This window comes from Oxyura jamaicensis, chromosome 4 (assembly GCF_011077185.1).
Source record: "Oxyura jamaicensis isolate SHBP4307 breed ruddy duck chromosome 4, BPBGC_Ojam_1.0, whole genome shotgun sequence".
Taxonomy (NCBI): Eukaryota; Metazoa; Chordata; class Aves; order Anseriformes; family Anatidae; genus Oxyura; species Oxyura jamaicensis.
Genome location: NC_048896.1, coordinates 78088097 through 78109687, shown reverse-complemented (window position 1 = coordinate 78109687; position 21591 = coordinate 78088097). Strand labels below are relative to the sequence as shown.

At 38.9% G+C, this 21591-nt stretch overlaps 1 protein-coding gene and 1 long non-coding RNA gene across 5 annotated transcripts in view; both read right to left on the bottom strand.

The window, feature by feature from the left end:
- Positions 1–316: 316 nt before the first annotated feature.
- LOC118167024 lies at positions 317–6586 on the bottom strand. Its single transcript, XR_004750884.1, has 3 exons — positions 6444–6586; positions 5685–5824; positions 317–830 (listed from the first exon to the last, which is right to left on the bottom strand). It is a non-coding gene; the product is annotated as an uncharacterized LOC118167024 (long non-coding RNA).
- Positions 6587–12884: 6298 nt separating this feature from the next.
- PPARGC1A (PPARG coactivator 1 alpha) overlaps positions 12885–21591 on the bottom strand; it is a 361421-nt gene continuing 352714 nt past the window's right edge. For all 4 annotated transcript variants that reach the window (XM_035324741.1, XM_035324744.1, XM_035324742.1 and 1 more), the window contains one exon: positions 12885–19946. In XM_035324741.1, the coding sequence (XP_035180632.1) occupies positions 19843–19946 (104 nt within the window). In that variant the 3' untranslated portion in view covers positions 12885–19842. The remainder of the gene's footprint in view (positions 19947–21591) is intronic.

The following is a 21591-nucleotide window of genomic DNA, read 5'->3' as shown; positions in this document are numbered from 1 at the left end:
AGCCCACTTGCACCAGCTCAGGTTCAGAAAGCAGTGCAGCCCTGCCCGTGCTGCCTACTGCCAAGCTGCTGTGACCTGTTTCTCAAAGTGGAGCACCACACTGAGTCTGCCAGTGCTTCACAGAGCCTGTTTATACCTAATGATATGGTAGAGACTTGCTCTGATCCTTACATTTTAGGAAGTCTCTAGGTGCGGATGCTAAATCTCTCTTTTCCATAGTACTAGCCAATATCCTCTGCTGGTGTATTGTGAATGAGATCCAGTGACTCAATTTAATTCTATCTTTACAGCACACTGATGTAGGATCATTTTTTCCTTCGGCTTCCCTATAATCCCCTGCTTAGCAGCCCTGCAGCTCCCTTCGCCCCTCGCTGAGCTCTCTGCGGCTCGCGCAGCCCATCCAGCTATCGCCCTCTCCTCCCCATGCTACCACAAAAACCTTGATATTCTCAAATCACCTCTCTGCTACAGCTTTGCCACTAAGGCACTCATTCCACTGGCAAAAGAGTTTACACTACTCTGTTTTGTAGGAGTGCAGCTTATCCCAGTAGTGACATGTTTAAATCCCAGGACATCTAAACCCTTCAATACTGTGGTCATGTATGACATGTAACTAGATAGATGCATTACCCTGCAAGCAGTTCTCCTGCTCCAGGATTCAGAGGGGAAAGCTTTTGCCAGCTTCCAGCATCATTTCTCTTCTCCTTCATATTTTCTTTTATTATTATTATTATTATTATTATTATTGTCCCTTTCTCTTTTTAGCAATTTCCATGTGTTCCTTGTACCAGTGTTTTCACCATCATTCTGCCAGTTATGGTAGTTACTTGCTCCCTAATACAAGAGAAAAGATGCAAATCAGGTCTGCCACCTGGTTTTTACTATAAGAAAACAAAGATTTTTTTTTATTATTTATTTATTTATTATTACTTTTTCTTATTTTTCTTGTACTAGAAAAATCCTGAAATAAAGAAACAATATGGCGGTTTGGATTTTTTTCTGTTTGTTTGTTGTTTTTTGTTTTGTTTTGCCACAGAGTCCCAGAAAGGGCCATCCCATTTTACAACTGAAAGAAGTGATTTAGTCTCCATGCTAAATCAGTCTCCAACTTCTAAGCAGAGACAGCCAATTGTGCCTAATTGTGTGTGGTAGTTCAACGATATGGACTACTGTTCATTGGAGATTGAGCTGCTCATTTCAGTTAGGACCACAAATTGAACTCAAACCAAGGTCCCAAAGAATAAAGCATGGTGTTTTATACATTAAGTCATTCCTCCTTTCTTACTTGGCCCGTGAAATGAATCAGGGAAAGATTATTTTCTGGGTAAATTGGTAGTAAAACCCTGATGCAGACAGTTCCACGATTTGATTGCAGCCTGACTTCCACTTATTGAATATCACATCAAGCAGTGGTTCAAGGGTTTCATATGACAGCTTTAAAATCCACAAAGTTTTTAAAGGTACTTACTACATTGTGATCAGGTCACAGATCTAAATGTCAGTATTGTATGCCTGATTTGCACATTTCAAAACGATTTAGTAATTTTTTCATTTTATCTGCATGCATGAAGTGATTTGGAATACAGAAACAATTTGGAATCATATTTAGTTTGTAACAGTTCAATTAACTTAAGTGCTGAAACATGCTTCTTTCTTCGTAACTAGTTTAATTGGTTACTATTGCAAGAACATGCTTTGAAAGAATGCCTAAAAGGCCAGGGGCAAACTAAAGCCCACTCTGAGGAATCCATGCTCCTGCATAGGCATGTGTGAAAAAAAAAAAATAGCCAAGAACCTTTCGGTCACAGTATAGTGTATGACTGCCAGTGGAAAAAGGACACGTATACTTAACAAGAAATAGACTGCACAACTGCTTTTCTGTGACTAGTGTAACCTCTAGTTCCCTTTGACTAAATTTTATTACCATCCAATAAGCAAGAATATGAGAGCACAACAAGGTTAGAAAATCTTAATGATGCTTTATACACTTAAAACTTGATCTGAGTGGTAGGTACAAAGATAAGGGAAAAAAATAGGGGATATTGACATGTGACAATGGTAGAAATGTTTGTCTAATTAATTTCAAGGAAGCATCTACTTTTCTTTTGAAAGTGACTTATTTTTCTAGAGCCATTTTTTGTTGATGTTTTATTTTATTTTATTTTCTAAATGCACTTGCACTCCAAGCCTTTTTTTTTAGGCTTAAAAATAAAAAGGATATGTCTCTTCAGAGATAGCAAATCATCATGTACAGTAATTCTGTTCTGTCACAGATGAATGAGAAAAAATTTGCATGTATTTTTGAGCCTCTATATGACTGCAAAGGGGTGTTTGGGAATTTGGTGAGATTTTTCATTTTAGTTAGCTTTATTTCACAAATGCCCACGATAGCACAGTGCAATGACATAATTAAAGCCAAGGCCAGATTCTGCACTGGAGAGGACTTGGGACTGTATTTATATATTCTGAATTCCCTAGGCCACAATTTTTTATTTATTTTTTGCTGCAGTATTGCAGCTGCAGTCTGGTCCAAGCACCGACACTGTGCCTACACTGCTGAATGGTGAAGGTATGAGGAAGAAGCCAAGACATTTGTCTCTGAGACACCAGGAAGGAAATTTGAGACGAGTAGTATTTTCACTGGTTCTCCATTTATGGAAAATACATTCCTTTGCTTTTTTAGGAAGGAGCAAGCTATTGGGTCTTATTTATTCAGCACAAAGAGGGCTCGTACAAATTTTTATGAAATAAATGAGCAAATGTTCTTCACCTCTGGTAACGACAAAAGTGCCTACTGTTAGTGACTGAAGTGTGGTACAACCAAAGAGCAGGTCTCATTGCATCTCATTTCATCTGTCCAAATTTCAGGTCTCTAAATTAGCCTCTGTGTTCCCTACATAGTTAATGAAGAGAAATTGGCACCTCAAGAGGCAACCAATCACTCCTAATGACTGTACAAGCTGCATGGGGTAAGGAGGTCGGGAAATGGCATAAGAAGTCCACTGACTGGGGGTGACTCCAGGTATCCAGACTGGAGTAAGTAACTAGTGCTTGAGCAGCTAAGGACGGGTAAAATGCAGCCAAATCCCTGGGAGTCTATAGCTGTTCATTCCTTCAAATGAGAAAAAAATATATAAGGGTGAAAAAAAAAGGAACCAAGATTGTTCTCATAACCAGAAGTTTTTGTTTACCCCATGCTTTCAGATAGTATGTTAATAGATGACAATGATGTAATGTTATAAAGATATAATATATAATAATAAATGACAAAGGGTAAACTCATATTTCTGGAAAATAAGCTTGGAAAAAACAGTTTTATGTCAAATATATTCTTAATTCACTACTAAGACCAATAAATCTGATATATGTGAATTACAGTTGCTTAATTCTAGAAAATGAATGAAGTAACTTCATTTTGAACAGGTAGCTGTTCAGCTGTAGCTGTTTTTACAGATTTAACTGAAATTGCAGTAACATAACTTTAAATATTGCTTTAAAGATTATGTCACTTTTCACTCATTAAACAAAAATGTCTCATTGAGATCATAGCTGATTTTCAGTTTCCCTCCTCCAGATTTCCAGTTTTACCTTACCAAAAAATAACAGGAAATTGTTGTTGTTGTTTTAATGAAAAAAAAGTTTTTACTGAGAAGAGAAAGATTCAAGAAATCAGTTAATCGGCTGCCTTTACACATCTACTTAGACCAGGAAACTGAGAGAAGCTGGGCTTCTTATGGAGAGACCTTCACATAACTAAGAGCCCAGATATACCCAAATGCACAAACTCAGTGGAAATTCTTATCCATCAGAGGCATCAGTTCAATTTGAAGCTTAAGGCATGAAATTAATCCAGGAATCTGATGTAGAAGCAGTGCCCTAAGTTTGATGAGATTGCAAAATTTTCTGCACATTCTTCGGGAGAAAGAACCATACCTGCTCAACCAGGGGTCTGTTTTACAAGATGTATCAAAAGAGAAGAGTAAGGTGAAGGGTGAATAGATCCTAGAAGACACCAAAGAGGTAGATTGTCATGCAGGAAATTTAAAAAAAAAAAAAAAAAAAAAAAAAAAAAAGGAGAAAACAAAGAAGAAATGACCGGAGGAAATGCTGCAGAAATTTTCAACCCATGGTCTGGGAACCCTTCGGATTACTGTCAAAGGACAATTAAAGAAAATAGGTGTACTTGTATAGGTTTAGCTTTAATGATATAGATGTCCACAACTCCTCTGGGGCTGGAGGGAACGATGACTTAGGGACTGAAATTTGACTGAAAATGCTGGTATTATTCAGCTGCAGATCCAACAGCCTCTTTTCCCCCATAGCCAAACCCTAGTTTTGATTTTGCTCCTTGGCCTAATATCTGGCCCTTGTTTGCTTATGTAAATGAGAATGTTTAGTACAAATTAGCACTATTGAAAAACAATTGACATCCAAATTAGCATTCTGCCTCTCATTTTACACCAAACCGGCTGAGCTTTTTTAGATAAACCCTGAATCAACTTAGCTGCAGTGTTTATGACTAAATGGCTTCATTTTTTTGGCAAAGTCACCCTCTTTCTCCAATTGCATAATGCCAGCAGCAATTCATATCTATCAGACCATCCTCAAGGGTCGACTGGGGCTGTTCCTGTGAAAGCAGAAACAGCTTCTGAATGCAACTACTTTCAGAGTTTGTTCTCCATGTTCGAGTTGATAATATTTTCCTGGAACAGATATATAAAAACATGCCTACACACATATGTGTATGCTGATATATACATGTGCATATATATATATACCTCCCTTGTCTATACCATTAGAAGAGAGTAGTGTTATTTTTTAATTACTTAATTAATTGCCTCCATTTGTCTATATACATTTTATCTAAATGCTGTTGAAAGAGATCACAGTCTAATAAGGAGAAGTACAAAGGGAGGGAAAGGAAAACAATATATGACTGCAGAATTAATATGACTGCCAACAAGTAATCCACTAGAGAGTTTTAATTTCAGATATCCAGCTGAATGGGCTGGCTGGAGGCTCTAGTCTGACCCATTACATGATTGCTATGAAGTTAAATGAGAACATATGCCTTTGTTACATATGCCCCAGGAAAACAGGTTAAAAATATATATATATAAATTATGTCATTTCAAAGTAATACGATGAGAATGGTGAAAATGTAACACTGAAGACTTTTGATGAACATTTTATACTCAAAGAACACTTAATTCACAAAGAACATATCTCTAGCAAAGTAACCAAAGGCCTGGAGAAAGAATATGAGCATTTGCAAAGACTTTGTAGTATCACCAGACAAGTAAATATGAAGACTGTAAAGCATGAACATTTTGGAACAAACTTGTCTTTGGGATCTCAGATAAAGCACTTTCCCAGAGCCTGTAATTCCAGTGATTTCATCAAAAGCTAAAGGAAAGCTAGTGCAATGCTGAAGTGATAAAAACACAACAAAGAGATTGTAAAACCATTGAAGGATACAGCAGGGGTATCTCTGAATCTTTAAATACTTTCTTCCTTAATAACAGGCATTCAGCAGCACTGGACAACTATTTCGTTTTAGAGATCTGAATAGAAAAAAAAAATATTAAATGGGAGAGGTAGATAGATCTTAATAAACAAATAGGATAAAACCACATATTTTATAAACAAAGTAAGATATTATCAAAAGAAATGATGTTTTCTACTTATCCCTCAAGAGCCATGGTAGTAGCACTCAAAAATAGAGCAGGTTTGTTTAATGCTGAGCCTGTATGAGAAGTAGTACAAAACACAGACTTTACAGTCTATGTTACTTTCATTGTTGGTATGGGCATCGTGGGCACTCCTGCAGAAGCCAAAGCGCTGCCATCATTTTCTGCAAAGCTGTAGTGATTTGAGATGATCTGGGAAGGTTGTACTGAGAAACCACCTGGTGCTGTTGTGTCTAACATAAACTATTTTGGTTTAGGGATGCTAGTGATAAGTACTAAAGAAGAGTGCTGCAATAAATAAACAAACAAATGCATTCTTAGATATAGGAGCTGGAACAAATCCTTACAGTGTCATCACTGTGAACCGAATGTGTTGAAAGAGAATTTCCTGGTTTACGACCAGGGATCGGAAATGATATATAAAATACTGCAGCCAAGTATGAATTTAATCACAGAAAGAACATATGGAAAAAGGAATAAAATTAAAATAAATTAAAATAAAATAAAATAAAATAAAACAAATTAAATTAAATTAAATTAAATTAAATTAAATTAAAATAAAATAAAACAAAACAAAATCCCTGTTCAATTGACAGATATTGCCCCCCTGAAAAAAAAAATGCAGAACAGGGTTCATAGGAGTTCATTAGCTAAAAATATTTATTGCCAGTTATCATATCTTGGAGTGGTTGATACATTTCGGATTTAAGGAAATGACAATTTCCGTCAAGTTGAAGTGTTCCCTGATTGTACCTGCACACTGCCAGCCTTGGAGTCTTTGAATCCCCTGGCTTGTTCCCACACCTGCATTTTGGGAAGGAGCCAAGACAGTGTGGAAATACTTTGGTGCCTACAGTCCTGGGGACACAGGGTACCTGCAGAGCAATTTCAGTAGATGCTAATTCAGCATGAGTGAAATACAGGTACTGCTGCTTTCCATCTTTTAACCGTTTGTGGGTTAATCAGGTTAAACTCAAAGAGCCTGAGTTTGCCCATTACCAACAGCTTGTAGATCACACAGATATAAATGACATAAATAACATTATATTACAAATTTATAAACAAGAGCATAATCATACTTAAGGCCAAGTGCCAGGTCCTGCACCTGGGGCACAACAACGCCAAACAGAGCTACAGGCTGGGAGATGTGTGGATAGAAAGCTGCCTGTCAGAGAAGGACCTGGGAGTATTGGTTGACAGTCGGCTGAATATGAGCCAGCAGTGTGCTCAGGTGGCTGAGAAGGCCAACAGCATCCTGGTTGTATAAGAAACAGTGTGGCCAGCAGGTCCAGGGAAGTGATTGTCCCCCTGTACTTGGCTCTGGTGAGGCCGCACCTCAAGTACTGCGTTCAGTTTTGGGCCCCTCGCTACAAGAAGGACATCGAGGTGCTTGAGTGAGTCCAGAGAAGGGCTACGAAGCTGGTGAGGGGCCTGGAGAACAAGTCTTACGAGGAGCGGCTGAGGGAGCTGGGACTGTTTAGCCTGGAGCAGAGGAGGCTCAGGGGTGACCTTAATGCACTCCACAGGTACCTGAAAGGAGGCTGTAGCGAGGTGGGGGTTGGTCTATTCTCCCACGTGCCTGGTGACAGGACGAGGGGGAATGGGCTAAAATTGTGCCAGGGGAGGTTTAGGTTGGATATTAGGAAGAACTTCTTTACTGAATGGGTTGTTAGTCACTGGAATAGGCTGCCCAGGGAAGTGGTTGAGTCTCCACCCCTGGAGGTCTTTAAAAGACATTTAGATGTAGAGCTTAGGGATATGGTTTAGTGGAGGACTTGTTAGCATTAGGTCAGAGGTTGGACTCAGTGATCTTGGAGGTCTCTTCCAACCTAGACTATTCTGTGATTCTGTGATAAATATTTATTTTTAAAGCAGCCCTGAATTCACTTACTATGACTGCAAATATATAGAAAAGTTTGAGATGAATAATTAGAAATGCTGAAATTACCAGTTATGCAGTTATTGCATATGTCCTGACCTAAACAATACTGTGAATGCCCACGGGCTGCCATGACCTCAAAGCAAAAGGCATTCCCTTTGATTCCATTTGTTACGGTGATCCAGGCAGGAAGACCCATCTCGACAATGTCAGCCAGGGTGCAAGTGGAATCAGGTTTCCTTACTGGCCTGCAGAAGTAATTCTTCTGCCATGTATGGATGTAGACATAGCCTGCAGCCTTCTTTGGGTGGTAAGCTATAATTAGAGTATGTTTTATTGTATCTGATGAGTTTCTGAATAGCAAAGCTCAGATGAGGAGTCTACATGCATATGTATATATATAAAATATATATAAAATTTGTATATGTAATATATATATACACATATATAAGAGGTATTGATATCTATATATGCATATATAAACATGCTTAACTGGTATATATATGCAAATGTATGCATATGCTGGCTGAAGAACAAGCATGCCTGCAGGTTAGTGAAGATTAAACATATCTTAAAGGGTTAAATGATAAACAAGCCTAATGGTGCTGATAAAGGAACCAAAGATCCATATGACTTTCACTTGGACCAGAAGAATAGTTTCCTTGGCATTACCTGAACCCGTGTCAGTAAAACGGAACAATGAAAATATTGCTCACTGTTTCTTTCTGCACACAGGAAATAAACAGTTCCAAGGGCCAGATACTGCCCTTGGCAGTATAAAGTAATAAAGGCAAACATAACCAGGAGAAAGAAAAAAACATTTCCTATTAATCCAAGAAAAGCCAGTCTAACTAGACTTGACAATCCACTTTCCCATATTCAGAAGTACTTGAATTGACATAGGAGTTCTGTAGCAAAGGACATAAACTCCAGAACTGACCATACCCCCCTTTTCACTATTTTCCCATTATTATCAGAAGCTGTAACTGATCCTTCCAGAGATTCAATGCTAACTAGCTAGCATAATAACAGACAGATTTCCGTGTTTCCTTTTACTCTATATTTTGCACAGATCTTCATATTATTCCCCTCTCCAGTTAAACTTAATTTTCTTTTTGTCTATATCACTTGGAGTACTGAATGTCTTCAGTTCATGTCTTGTAGAGCTGTCTAAAGCATGATATGGAATAGCAAAATATATATATATATATATATATATAAATCCTAAATCTAAATAAGAATAATGAAATCCCATAATTAACATTTCTATCAGAGGCTGAGAATGGCATCTGTGTGTTAGATGCAATAAACACAAATAAGTCAGAATAATCTCTAGTCTTGTACTAAGATGCAAATCGCCTATTTATTACTTTGAGTATAAATGTTCCATTGCTATTTGCACAATGATTAAGAGTAGTTTTCAGAAAATAAATCTGTTTCTTAATAGTGCAAAGAATGAGAAGGATGGAAAATAAATGGGAGTTTAAGGGGATGCTAAAGTTCTCCCATGAGCTTGGGTGAGATTTATGTGCAATGTGAATAAAAAATGTGTATGACAGCACAGGATTCACTTTATTGTGGGTTCCTATTCCATTTGTCTAGCCCAACTGTATACTTTGCCTCCCAGACATGTACTGAGTCTGGCATTGTTGATCAAGCGAGGGAATAAACTGCCAGTCAGCAGCTATTCGTGGCAGCTTAACCTCGCCCGATCTCATCAGACCCAACATTGTAGAGCAAGACCAGTGCCATGAGATTCAGAGTAAAAGCATGAATATCTACCTGCAAAGCTGCTTCTGCTAGGAAGAGGCATCCTAGGAGGCTCACTATGGAGTTGTCCTATTATTGCAATACCTTTTCCATTGCTAGATGAACGCGTAGGCTATTCAATTATATATCAGCTTTCATACAATGTCAACAGCTTAGTAACATCACAAGCAAGAGCTGATGGGATTGTGATATGTGCCAGATAAGCCCCTCCATGCAGCCACCGAGCTATGAGACTTCATGCTTGATGGCTCATGCCCATTCACTGTCCACTTCCATTAAGGCTCCCACAAAAATCTCACTACCGCTGCCCAGCTCAAAATATGCAAAGGTCTGGATCTGAGTCTGCTGACACCTTATTATTTAGATGGACAGCTTCTGGATGGTTGGGAAATAATACTAAAAATATTGAGCCATCAAAATGGAGGATTCCACTGTTGTTTTTTTAGTTTCACTTCCCAAGGGCCTCCTGTCCATGTTGTTTTCACTCTGTCCTCCTGGCTTCCCTTCCGCACTAACTTCTGATCATGTTGGTCCACCTCAGCTAAATGTGAAAGTGGGTTAGAAGCCTTCAGTGTATTGCAACCTAACATACTTCACTACATTTTGTGAAAAAAAATTAAAAAAAAAAAAAAAAAAAAAAAAAAAGACAGGCAGAGACACTCTCTGTTATTGCCGCTGCAGAGTGAAAGGCTGCAGAGCCACCTCAGCAAGATTATTACAAATCAGAGAAGCCACATGGGAGAGTGCTGTAGTAAATCAGCCCTGGTATGATCTACCATTCAAGGAACTATTTGTGGAAGAAAAATTATATTTGTTAGCTGTAGAATTATGCCAGCTGCTGGCTCAATGTACTACAGCCATTAGGCTAATGGTGTCCCCTGACAGTGTTATGGCCGCTGAGCCCCCCCTCCAATGCCCACCCTCCCACCAGAGTACCTTCCTGGCTCTTGCAGGCCGCTGGCACCCCACAAAGTGTCTCATGGTTGCCTTGTGCTTGCTGAAAGGGCGCATAGCGCTCTGTCATGGTTTGCATAGCTGTCATGTATCAGAGGGCAAAGTGGTGGCTGAGGCCATGACATTACTAGCGGGCAAAACTGAGGGCTTGGGGAAAGGTCAGGAGAAATATCTGCCACGCTGGTAGTAGGGTGGTGCCATTAGCTGGTCTTACCCCCAGCAGCCTTCTCTAGCTGCATATAAGTACATAATTAGAGGCTGGTGATGATCGTAGGAGGCAGTTTATTGCCTCATATGTAGAGTAGCAACCCATACCACATAAGCAAAGTCCACCTCATTTATGGGAAAACGTGAAGTTTTTCAGGGTACCCAATCTTCTACCAGAGTTATGCTGATGTATAAATAGTACCAAAATATTTTGTCTTTAAGACAACAATGAACAAAGTGAATAGTTTGAATAAAAGATGCCAAGGAGTTCCCAGACACTGAGACAGGCAGTACCATAGGAGTGTCCAAAATGTGGTTCTCAAACCACACATCACACCTGGTCAAATGTGGCTTTTTTGCCTAAACCATCTTACCTGACAAAATCAGCACAATCCTTTCATGGGGCTAATGGACAATCCAGGTCACAACATAAGGAAAGAAAACATCGGCTGCTGCAGCCAGCTTTGCCAGGTTGTTGTGTGACATGGAGACTTGTTCAGGCATTCCTGTCCTCTCCAGAGCAAGAGAAGGCCTGCTGCCTCCCAGGCCCCATGAGACTTCTCTAGCAGCTCAAACTTCTGAAGCTTAGAGGTTGAGGAGCTTGGCCATCAGGTCTTAGTGGCACACAAGGAGGTTTAAAGCACTACACAGATCCTGCCTGATGAGTCAAATGCCTCCTGCTGAGAACAGGCAGGCCTAGATATCACTGCTTCGCTATTAATGCTGCCGATGGTGGTCCCACCACTGCTGGGATAGTCTTGGCTAATTTTCGGGAGGGTAGGAACAAAGAATTACTAGATCTTTTCCCTCTGTTATGGCTCTGAAAAGTTATGGCTGTAGGTTCTAGAATTGGAACTTCTAAATGCCCTTGTTCCTTTGACCACATAATGAAGTGCAAATGTGCTGTGGGAGCTGGATTCCCTGCTCACCCTTCCCAGGTCAGATAGGTATGATAGACAACCTGCAGGTGAGCTCCTCGTCTTGCAGTAAGGAGTTGCCTCCCACCTTCCCACCAAGAGTTTGGACACGCTTCAGTGGAGTATCCCCCTCATACAGCCATCACACGGTGGGAGCTGAGTCCCTCCCAGAGTTTGCCAGCACTCTGCAATGGGAAATGGTGCAAAGCCACTTCTTAGTGTTGCTAAAGCAGCCGTCATAGTATTTTCATCCAAAATGTCAGCATTGCAGAAGGAGCAATGGCAGTACTGCAGCAATGCAGTGAAGTTTTGTACCCTCTGGCAAGCAGGACACATAAATAAATGGGTTTCTATCTAAATTCCATTGTGTGCAGATTTGTACCAAAGAATTGTTGTGATGTGCATCATTATGTCTCATTATGTGATTGCAAGTAACCTTTTGTGTAGCAGACACAATCCACGTAACATGCTGTGTGACCAGTTTACAAAACCAGGCTCCTTCAGAAGGGCGAGTAATTAATCATTATTCAGCAATAGCACTCACCACTCCACTACTTGCTGGCAGGAGTGTATAACTGAGGGCATGCTTAGCTACTACAATACATTATTCATGCAATAGAAAACTACAGTTATCTGAGGTATTATTACAATAAATGGTTAAAAAAAAAAGAAAAGAAAGCACTCCATAAGTTTTCAAGTGTGTGGCTTTTTTTTTTTCTTTTTTTAAATTTACTGCTAACACATTGCATGAATAAGCATAGTACTGAGTTGCAAATGCACTAGGAAAGAATTAGTATAAGGCACCAATGTGCGTTTTTTATAATGCCAAAGTCAATAATCTGAGGACAACGAGAAGATCTCTCAAATGCCTTCCCTTGAAGGTATAGCGCAGTAACTTTATAGCCGTAATAATTTTATTACTTTATCAAGCACTAATTTAATAAAGAATGAAATGCACATTGTCAAAAATAAATTGTAGCAAATATTTTATTCAATTAAGAGTTGAAATAGTAATTTACATATTGTGCTCGTTAGGACATGGTTTTCTCCATACTTAGTTTAGGTTTCCATTAACACTACATCTATCATGACGCAAATTAGGCACATGAGATTATTTACATTTGATCACTGTCCACTATTTACACAAACCGGGGTTAATGCAAAAGACTGATGAGGGCTGGAGTTCAGCCTCTGATTTAAGAGAGACTGGAATTTTACCCCAGCTTTCTGTTCAGCTGCCTTTATCACAGTGCTTTGCAGTTCCTCTTGACCAGCAAATACAGTAAGAAAACAGTCCATATACGCAAACACTTCTATCACATTGTACTTCACCGTGTATGCCTTCCAAAAAGATAAGTTTCATTTCAGGTCTCACCATGTACAAAAGCTGTGCATATAACTATTCTAACCAAAGACATGATTGAAATTTCTTTATAATCATTTTTATTTTTATGGAAGTCTTTTTTCCCCCATTAATGCCTCTTGAGTCTGGAGGGATATCTTAACTCATCAGGTGCAGTCACATCATTAAGGTGATATATATGTTTAAACACAGAATCAGAAATTCCTTTGTGAAACTCTGATTTCAGATTCATAGGTTCCTTTCATGTTGAAAGGAAGCTGCAATCATTCAAAGGACACTCAAAAGCTAACCATGCTTTGAGGAATATATTTCCAGCTTCAGAAGAAATATTTGTAACTTTACCAAAATTTGTCATTGTAAAAAAACAACCTTTCATTTTATGTTGGGTTCATAGACTGCTATGATTTGGGATTGAGGCTGTTTCACTGAAAAAGCATCCATCTAGGGATAAACACTAAAGAAGTGCAACATTTACAATTTATATATGTATTCCACTTAGATGCAGTTTTTATAATTGCATCATGCAGACACCAGCCATTCAGAAGAGCACATTGTGCATCAAAAGATTAGTCTGATTTGTCTTTTTTTTTTTTTTTTTTTTTCCAGAACGGTCTGAGAACAGTGACAGGAAGTGCAAAAAGCAAAAACCCACTTCCTCTCGCTGAGGATTTCATTTTCTCCTTTGCTGAGAAGCCTAGTTTCCTTTGTCCCAAAGTATTAGCAAATATACCAGTTCCCAATGAAGACAGGCTGCCCTATGTCTATCAATAGAATCTATATAGAATCTTTTCCCTTAGGGATTAATTCAACTTTTGATTCAATCTTTCTGAGCTTTAAATTATGATGTTACAAACCTCCAAGGAACTACTGTACTATTTGTGACCTTCTTTATTACTTTCTGCTGTTTGATAAAGTAGAGAAAATTGATTTATAGTTTAGTTTGCTTGTGAACATGGAATATCAATGGTGAGACTGGGATTTGTGAAAAAGCAAGAGAAGTTATATTGGTTAAAGTTTAATGTAGCAGTTTATTAATTAATGGTGAAAGACAATAGAATAACTGCAGTTTAATCTTGAATGAGATTCTGGAAGTGGAATGTGAAATAATACTTAGGAAGTCATTTTGCTGGAGTTGTATTTAAATTTTTCAAAACTTTCTCTCCAAGGAAGAATTTTGTCCAGTTTCCGTTTTTCTTACCTAAACCTTCCCCCATATATCACCTGTTGGGTGTTCTTGTGTTTGCTGAAAGCATTAAAGGTTAAAGGTGGTAGGCAAGGCTGAAGTTTTCCAAATAGAGCCTAAAATTAGGCTTTGGTGTCTGTTTTTGGATTCTTAGGCCCCAATCCAGGAGTCTATTTTTATTCAAAGCAGCAGAGCACTTGACTTCAATGGATCTAAAAACACTCATGCTTAAGTGCTTTGCTGAATCAGGATGGACTTAAGCACAAATGTAAATGCTGTGCTGAATTGGGGCTCTAAATATGTGGCTTGATTTTAAAAGTGCTGAGAGCCGGCAGGTCTAATTGAAGTCAATGGGAGCAGCGAGATGCTCAGCATTTTTGAAAATCAGGCCACTCACTGAGGTGCCTGAATTTGATTTCAGGTGTTCAGCTCGCAGCGTTCGCTGTAGGATAAAGTGTTAACCCAGGGGAACAGGCAATGGAAGGGATGATTTCTTAATAAATGAGATCCTGATTTCATGCAATAAATCTCAATATAAAATGAGGGAATGGGGTGGAGGAAGAGGAATAAATATTTTTCTGGAAATCAAATTCAGTAGTTTTTTTAAGCATAAAAGTGCTTTGCAAAAATAAGAAATTAATAAACAAATCAAATTAAAAAGCTGAAAAATATCAGGCTGAATTCATGCTTTGTGTAACTGCAGCAACACTGATGAAGCGCATCAGGAATGGATGTGACCCACTTCATTTTGAGCATTAATTTGATCAGTAACAGTGAGAAAACAACACGAATCCCATCCAGAAAAGAACTTCACTCTGAAAGCACTGTGGACCAAGCATGAGATTTCGGATCTGTAAATGGTATAAATGCAAACTGTAAGCATCACAGCTTCCCCTCCCTGCTGTGGGAGTTAGTGAAGCTCATGCGAGTGCATGACAGATTTACTCCTTTTGTAATCTTTGAGGAAGAAGTAGTTAAAGAGAGCATGGGGGAGAAAATGCAATGGAGGAGACAGGAAGGAGTGGTGGGGAACGGTTAGGGTCAGCAGTAAACCATGGTTAAGAAGAGCCTGCTCTCCCCAGAGGCACCTTGCCCCCAGCCTCACGCTCCAACATGAGGGACTGGTTTCATCAAGACCACAGTTGGGAGTTTCATGGCATGCTTTTCAAGTGAAAAGTGCAGAGTATAAAATGAACAGCAATGTTAGGAACAGAGATGAGGTGGAGGCTAGTCATCTTGAGAAAGGCAATTTTTAGAAGTGAATTTAGCGGTCTCAAAATCTAGAGAAAACCTCTCTAGCTAAAGACCATGAGCTGCGTAGGCTGTGCTAGCTCACATCATGCTGCAGATGCCCTCCATGGCACACTGTCAAGGTGGGGATACTCATGGCCAAAGTACAGCAGGGTCAGCTCTGTCATAGTGCGTTGTTGATACAAAAGGCCTGCAGGGTAAGCCGACAGTGGTATTTTGGCTACCTGTGAATAAGCCTGTGCAAAACTAACGAAAACAATTCCCTCACCTTTTTATCCACATCTAAATGATAGGGCTGTGAATACCATTTTTGCCTCTCCATAGAGCTGCTGTCAGCTCTGTGACAATGTGACAATGCTGGTGTGGAATGCCGCCATGCCGCATGCTGTCCTGTCCAGGAAGGATACCCAACCTGTCTGATCCTCCTAGCCTGTCTGCTGAGACAGAGATGCTGGTGAATGTCATGATGGCATTTTTTCTTAGTAAAGGTATTAAACATTTCAGGATGGAAGACACCAACCATTTTGGACTTATCAGTCCCTGATGGCATTGGTTGGATCCAAGCATGGCCGTGCAGAAACACCCTTACATTCCCCACCCTCTGGTAACTTGAGCCAGTAACTCTTAACACACCACTGAGCATTTTTCAAAAGTTCTCCCAGAAAGTTTCTGTTAACCCCTCAACAGCCTCAAGTACTCATGGCCAAAAGGCAGGTAGCACCTTTCTACTATTAAATTATTATAACTTGTGGGTCTGTCCCCTGCCCAAAGTGCAGTAATGCAGGCATGACCTGGGCTATTTGAAATCAACTGTGACCATTAGGAAGAGTAATGGAAAACCCAGTCCATGACCAGTTACATGGGGGACCTTCACTTTTGATAAAAAAGAGAAACAGAAGTGGATTTGAAACATTCGTTTCCCTTTATTTGCTCAGTGAGGCTGATGTGTACTGCACATTAAAAAAAAAAATCACAGGAATTTTCATACAATGAATTAAACCACAAAATTACATGTAGAATTGGCAGGTGGAAAACAGCCCAGCGCGGGCTTAACTAATAGCTTGCTTTCCCTGTTCAGCATAGTCCAACCAATAGCTTTACATGTTCACCTACTGTACAAATTTTACAGTAGCTCCATCAGGTCAGTGGTTCACATTAAAAATGTCTGTCACATAGGTACAAATTTAGAATCACATCATATTACATGGCTATTCTAGGTCATTTATAGATCAGATCTTATACTACAGTGATTGAAGTTCTCATTACAGCCATCAAAAAGGACACATAATCATTACCTACTGTAAGCTTACATCTTAAGGGATCAGAAGAAGATGTGTGTTTTCTTTTTCTTTTCTTTTTTTTTTTTTTTTCAACTGACCCAAGTATTATACGCCAGAGGCACAAACGTTCTTCTTGATGCTGCTTTTGGTGATGGCAGCCCAACTGCTTTTCAGAGCAGTTCAGCACAGATATTTTTCCTCAATTTTAGGCTCCCTCTGTTTGGATTTAGATCATTTTACCTTATGTAGGAATTACTTTGTTATAGCTCCAGAAAAGACCATAGTTTCTAAGTACCAGTTCTGTTACCTGTATTGCAGATGTGGTACTTACCACAGCATGAAAGCAACAGTACAATCTTCATCTAAAAGACATACAGAGCTATGCTGCAATTTGCCTCCAGTGACAATGTGGCACATGTGCTAATTTGAAATGTTCTGGGGGGGAGAGAAAAGGAAACACTGAGTTTACATTTTGATGGGTTACCTACTACAGTGTCTACAAAGGATACAAATAGCTTTATTCAGCAATCCTAGCTCTACATTAATTTCATATGTAATCTGTAAATCCACAGAGGAAAGCCATCTTCAAGATAAGAATGCTTGCCAGGCCAGTGAAAAAAAAAATTGACTCATGACATGCCTGCTTGATGGAAAATAAACAGCCCACCCCCCCCCTCCCACCCCAAAAAATCCCCACCAATTTATTCAAGTCAGCAATGTAGGGCAAAAGAGAATGTATTTTAAATTTAATCACATAAATTTAAAGGCAAAATAGGTAATGCGTCTGGTCCTTGAACACATAATATGATATACTAAATATTGATTTCTTAAAAATAATTTATTGCTTTTAATATTTTTCTTTACAACAGAAGATACTCAAAATCCAGAAAGGAAAATTGTAAACTTTTAGTTTGGCATTCACACAAAGTTAAAATACCTGCATTTTTAACCTACAGAGCAACAACGAGAATTATGCAGATTAAAGAATGTTACAGTTGTAACACAGAACCTCTGAAAAAGTTCTTTTCTTTTTTTCTTTTTTCTTTTTTATTGCTATCTATCTACTGAGAAATAAGAAGCCAAAAAATCAAGCAAGCATCCGACAGGACAGACAGTGGAATCTCTCAGAACACAATATGCTGGTGATAAAATGAATGCAGCCATCAAAATCAACTGCACTGGCATGGGGGTGGAATCAGTTTTCTAAGATTGGGAGTGGGAAAGGAGATTAAATAGTTAGGTGTGCCATACCTTTAAGAGGAGTCATGAATGCCAAACAGTAATAGAATACCAAATCTATACATTCGCAAGCAAATTCCAAACTTTGCTGATTCAGTCTAGAGACTCCAAGTTCAGATGAAATTCTGATGCTCAGAATAGTAGTAGTTTACTGTTGTGTTTTCTTTCTTTTTTTTTCTTTCCTGAAGTTTATATTTAATTTAGCAGAAGCAATGTCATCAGCAACAATGTCATGGGCACATCTGAGGCCATGCTAGTGCATAGTAAAAAAGAAGAAGAAGAAGAAGAAGAAGAAGAAAAAAAACCACCAACAACAAAAAACCACTGCTTCTGCAAAAGCTGAATTTCCAGACAAAGCACTTACTCCAAACTGACAACCGTCATGCATCCTAAGTATAAAATTTCCACTGGCCTTTTTATTATTTTAGTCATCTCATAATTTATAATAAATAGGATAATCTTAACTGATAAATATGTCTCTTTAGTAAACAAAGGAATGAAGGATCAGTATTTATACAGGATGCATAACTGTAAAAAATATAGATAAATACCATCATTAAACTCTGCCAATGAAAAGATTACTGGCTTCAACAACAGTGTTTAGACACAGAATTACTGTAAAAATCATACTGTACTTAGTACCTCAGCATATTTTTATCAAATTAAAATCACAAAAATTAAAACAAAATAGCATTTTAAAAAGATTTTTGACCTCTAGTTCCAAAACTACTGTTGATACATAAAATAAAAACATTTCTTAATGATTACCCATTTGAGAGACTTTACATAAAATTATGGTATCTCCTAGAAAAATTTAGATGAGAAAATTTCATTTCCCTAACAAATTCAGTGTATAAAACTGCAAAAGAAAATCAAGCAATGAGAAAAATGTGGAAAAATATTGCAGAAGTGGTTAATACCTTTTGGGCTAGGATAAGTGTTGACAAAGTTCTTATATAAGCTCACCAAAGGAGGGATGAATGTGTGTAAAGCATTTTTGCACTCAGACACACGCACACACGCACACCCTCACCCACACGCTTTTCTTTTTTTTTTTTTACAATCAAATATATATAAGCGTTAAGTTCAGCTTTCTACATATGTTAGTGTACAATAATTGTTTCACCTCATATAATTACATTTGAGTATTCTTGATTAAGAAAAATTCAGCAGTTTTTGAAAAGAAGGCTGCATTTACAGTGCATAGCTGTAACAAAAAAAACCATTGTCATACAGTATGTACATAAATAAAAATACTCCATTTAACATCTGTAAATACTCAACTACTTTAGAGAATGTAGCAAATAAACTATCTGTGCACACACCCAGATAGTTATATCCAACTCTCATTAATAATGTAACACCACGTCCGCTCATTAGAATAAATCGCTGAACAAGCTGCACATTTGACCATTAACAAGGCTTTGAAAACTTTGCTGTGGAAGATCAACGTTGTAGACATTTACATGGGTGTCAGAATTAAAAGATGAAACTTCAAAATGTTAGGGAAGCTTTAGCCTTTCATTTTCTCTTCTGCAAGGAAAAAAATAGAAGAAAAAAAGAAAAGAGAAGAAAAGAAAAATCTTAAAACAAAACTAAAACACAATGCAGACTTCTGGGACCTGTGGTTTCTTCTGGATTGTCATATTATCACTGTGTTGTGAGAAGAAGCTTCATTAAAAAAAAATGCAGTGTCTGATTCTCAGACATCAGCAGCCATAGTTCTCAAATTTGTTTTCTTTTAATTTGTTTTTGTTTTGTTAAAATGCACTATGTACACATTTTGAAGTTCTATGTTGTAAGTGTATCTCTGTGGAACTGCTGCCATGACATGTGGTTTGCCCTCGACTGCACAAGGACCGCTGGGCTCCCCCACCACCGGTCACCCGCGAAAGCAAAGCTGACACCCATGGACACGCGTGTGCTTGCTGGATAGCCATTCCGCCTCCTCACTCCTCGAGCAGCTGTGTTCATGTAAACCATGGTTTTGAACAGAGAGTGTAAAGTAGGAGAAATTCCTAAGTATGACTTCTTAATTGTCCATTATTGAAGGACGTGATGTCCGTGAGGTATTCGCCATCCCTCCGTTTTCCTCTGGTGTGATGCATGTTACCTGCGCAGGCTCCGCTGTGCCTCTTTAAGTAAACTATCAAAATCCATGGAGTCATACTTGCTTTTAGTGGAAGCAGGATCAAAATCATCTGAGTTTGAATCTGAAACCCAAAGGGATGCAAGTTCAGTTAAGAGGCATGAAGCGCTGGCAAGCACTTACATTATTTTTTTGTATGGCAGCACAAACAAAGCACTACAGAAACCATCTAATTGCCATTATTAGACCTTTGTGGGAACAGTATGTTTACAGCCCAGAAATGGCCATCAGACAAGCTTTAGGTATGGACAGAGCTTTCTGATAAGTATCAAAACCTAAATAAGTAATACATCTCCTAAGTAGGGTGAGAGAACTACAAAGTAGTACGTCTCCAAGAACTGAACACTGCTACACCGCTACTTAGAGGTGTCTCGGTAGTATCAGAATGGTTGAGGTTGGAAGGAACCTCTGGAGATCATCAGTCCAAAACTAGTCCAGGTAATCTTGACAGGTGCTTTACCAAAAACTCCACCATGGTTTTGCAAGATGCAATACCCCTAACTTACTTCTCCCGAGAGAGGTGATGGCAGTGGCTGTGCAGAAAGCCAGCACAGGCTGCAGGGTGGCACGCAAGGGACACTGCTGCTCCTGGCTGACCTGCTGCAGGGCCCAATACATACACCTCCCTCAATCTCTCTTTTCGCTTCTGCTTTGATTGTTTTGGTCTGCTTGTTCAGCAAACCAAACAACTGAGGGCAAAGTCTCCACACTGCTGTACAAGCAATCTCAGGTGGCATCCTCAGATCTTTGTAACATAAGTGTAACAGCAAGAACAGTGGTTCAGACCCTGTGGAATGTGTGTTTTAGGTGGGATCTATAATACCTACTCCAGTGTTGATAGTTGTTTATACAGACATCAGTCTGTTCCTCAAGCAGAGGAGGGATGGTACCTTTGTGACCATATAGTTCCACTACAGCAATTATTGATGTGACTGCAAGCACTCAATTTCCTTTTGGAGCCATTCCTGCTCAACACTGGCTCTCCCTGGTACCTATGTCACAGTTCCTTTATGAGAGTGCCCTTTTCTTGCCATTTCTTGTGTTGAATTAATCAGAACTCCCCATCTACCACTATACGACACACTGTGAATTAAATGTTCATTACAAGTTCTGTTAAGACAATATCTTCTCACAGAGGAGAGGTGTTAAACTTCTGACTACTATTTTCAAGTGTTTTCTTTCTTCTATACTCAACCCAAGGCTGATTAATTCTCTCCATCCTTGTACTAGCTCATGAATTTTAAAGTTCATCCTGCCTATGTAGCTCTATCTGATACTCTGTGAAATACAGAGAATGCAGTCTGAAGTAGAGAAGCTCAAGCTGTCAGCAGGACAAAGTGAAAATACTCTGCTCAGAGATTCTCTGGGAATCCCACTCACTCTGGAAAGATCTGCTAGTGAATGCTCCCAGTGATGAATAATGTTCCAAAAGGGTTCCCTTCAGACAACTTATTTTAAACCCCCGATTTTCTGAGATACGGAGACTACCTGGCTTCCACTACTGAAGATAAGTCAAATCAAGTCAAGACTTCAATCTGTTTTTACTGTTTTTATCAGCCTGCATTCGACAAATGCCTTGCTACCTTTTACATTTTCAGCATCAACCTTATATCTCGTCAGTAGTCAATTGCCTTTTCTTAGCTTTACATTATCTGTTTAGCCACTGAAGTGAATTATAGCATATTCATTGTGAACAATGTGTATCATCT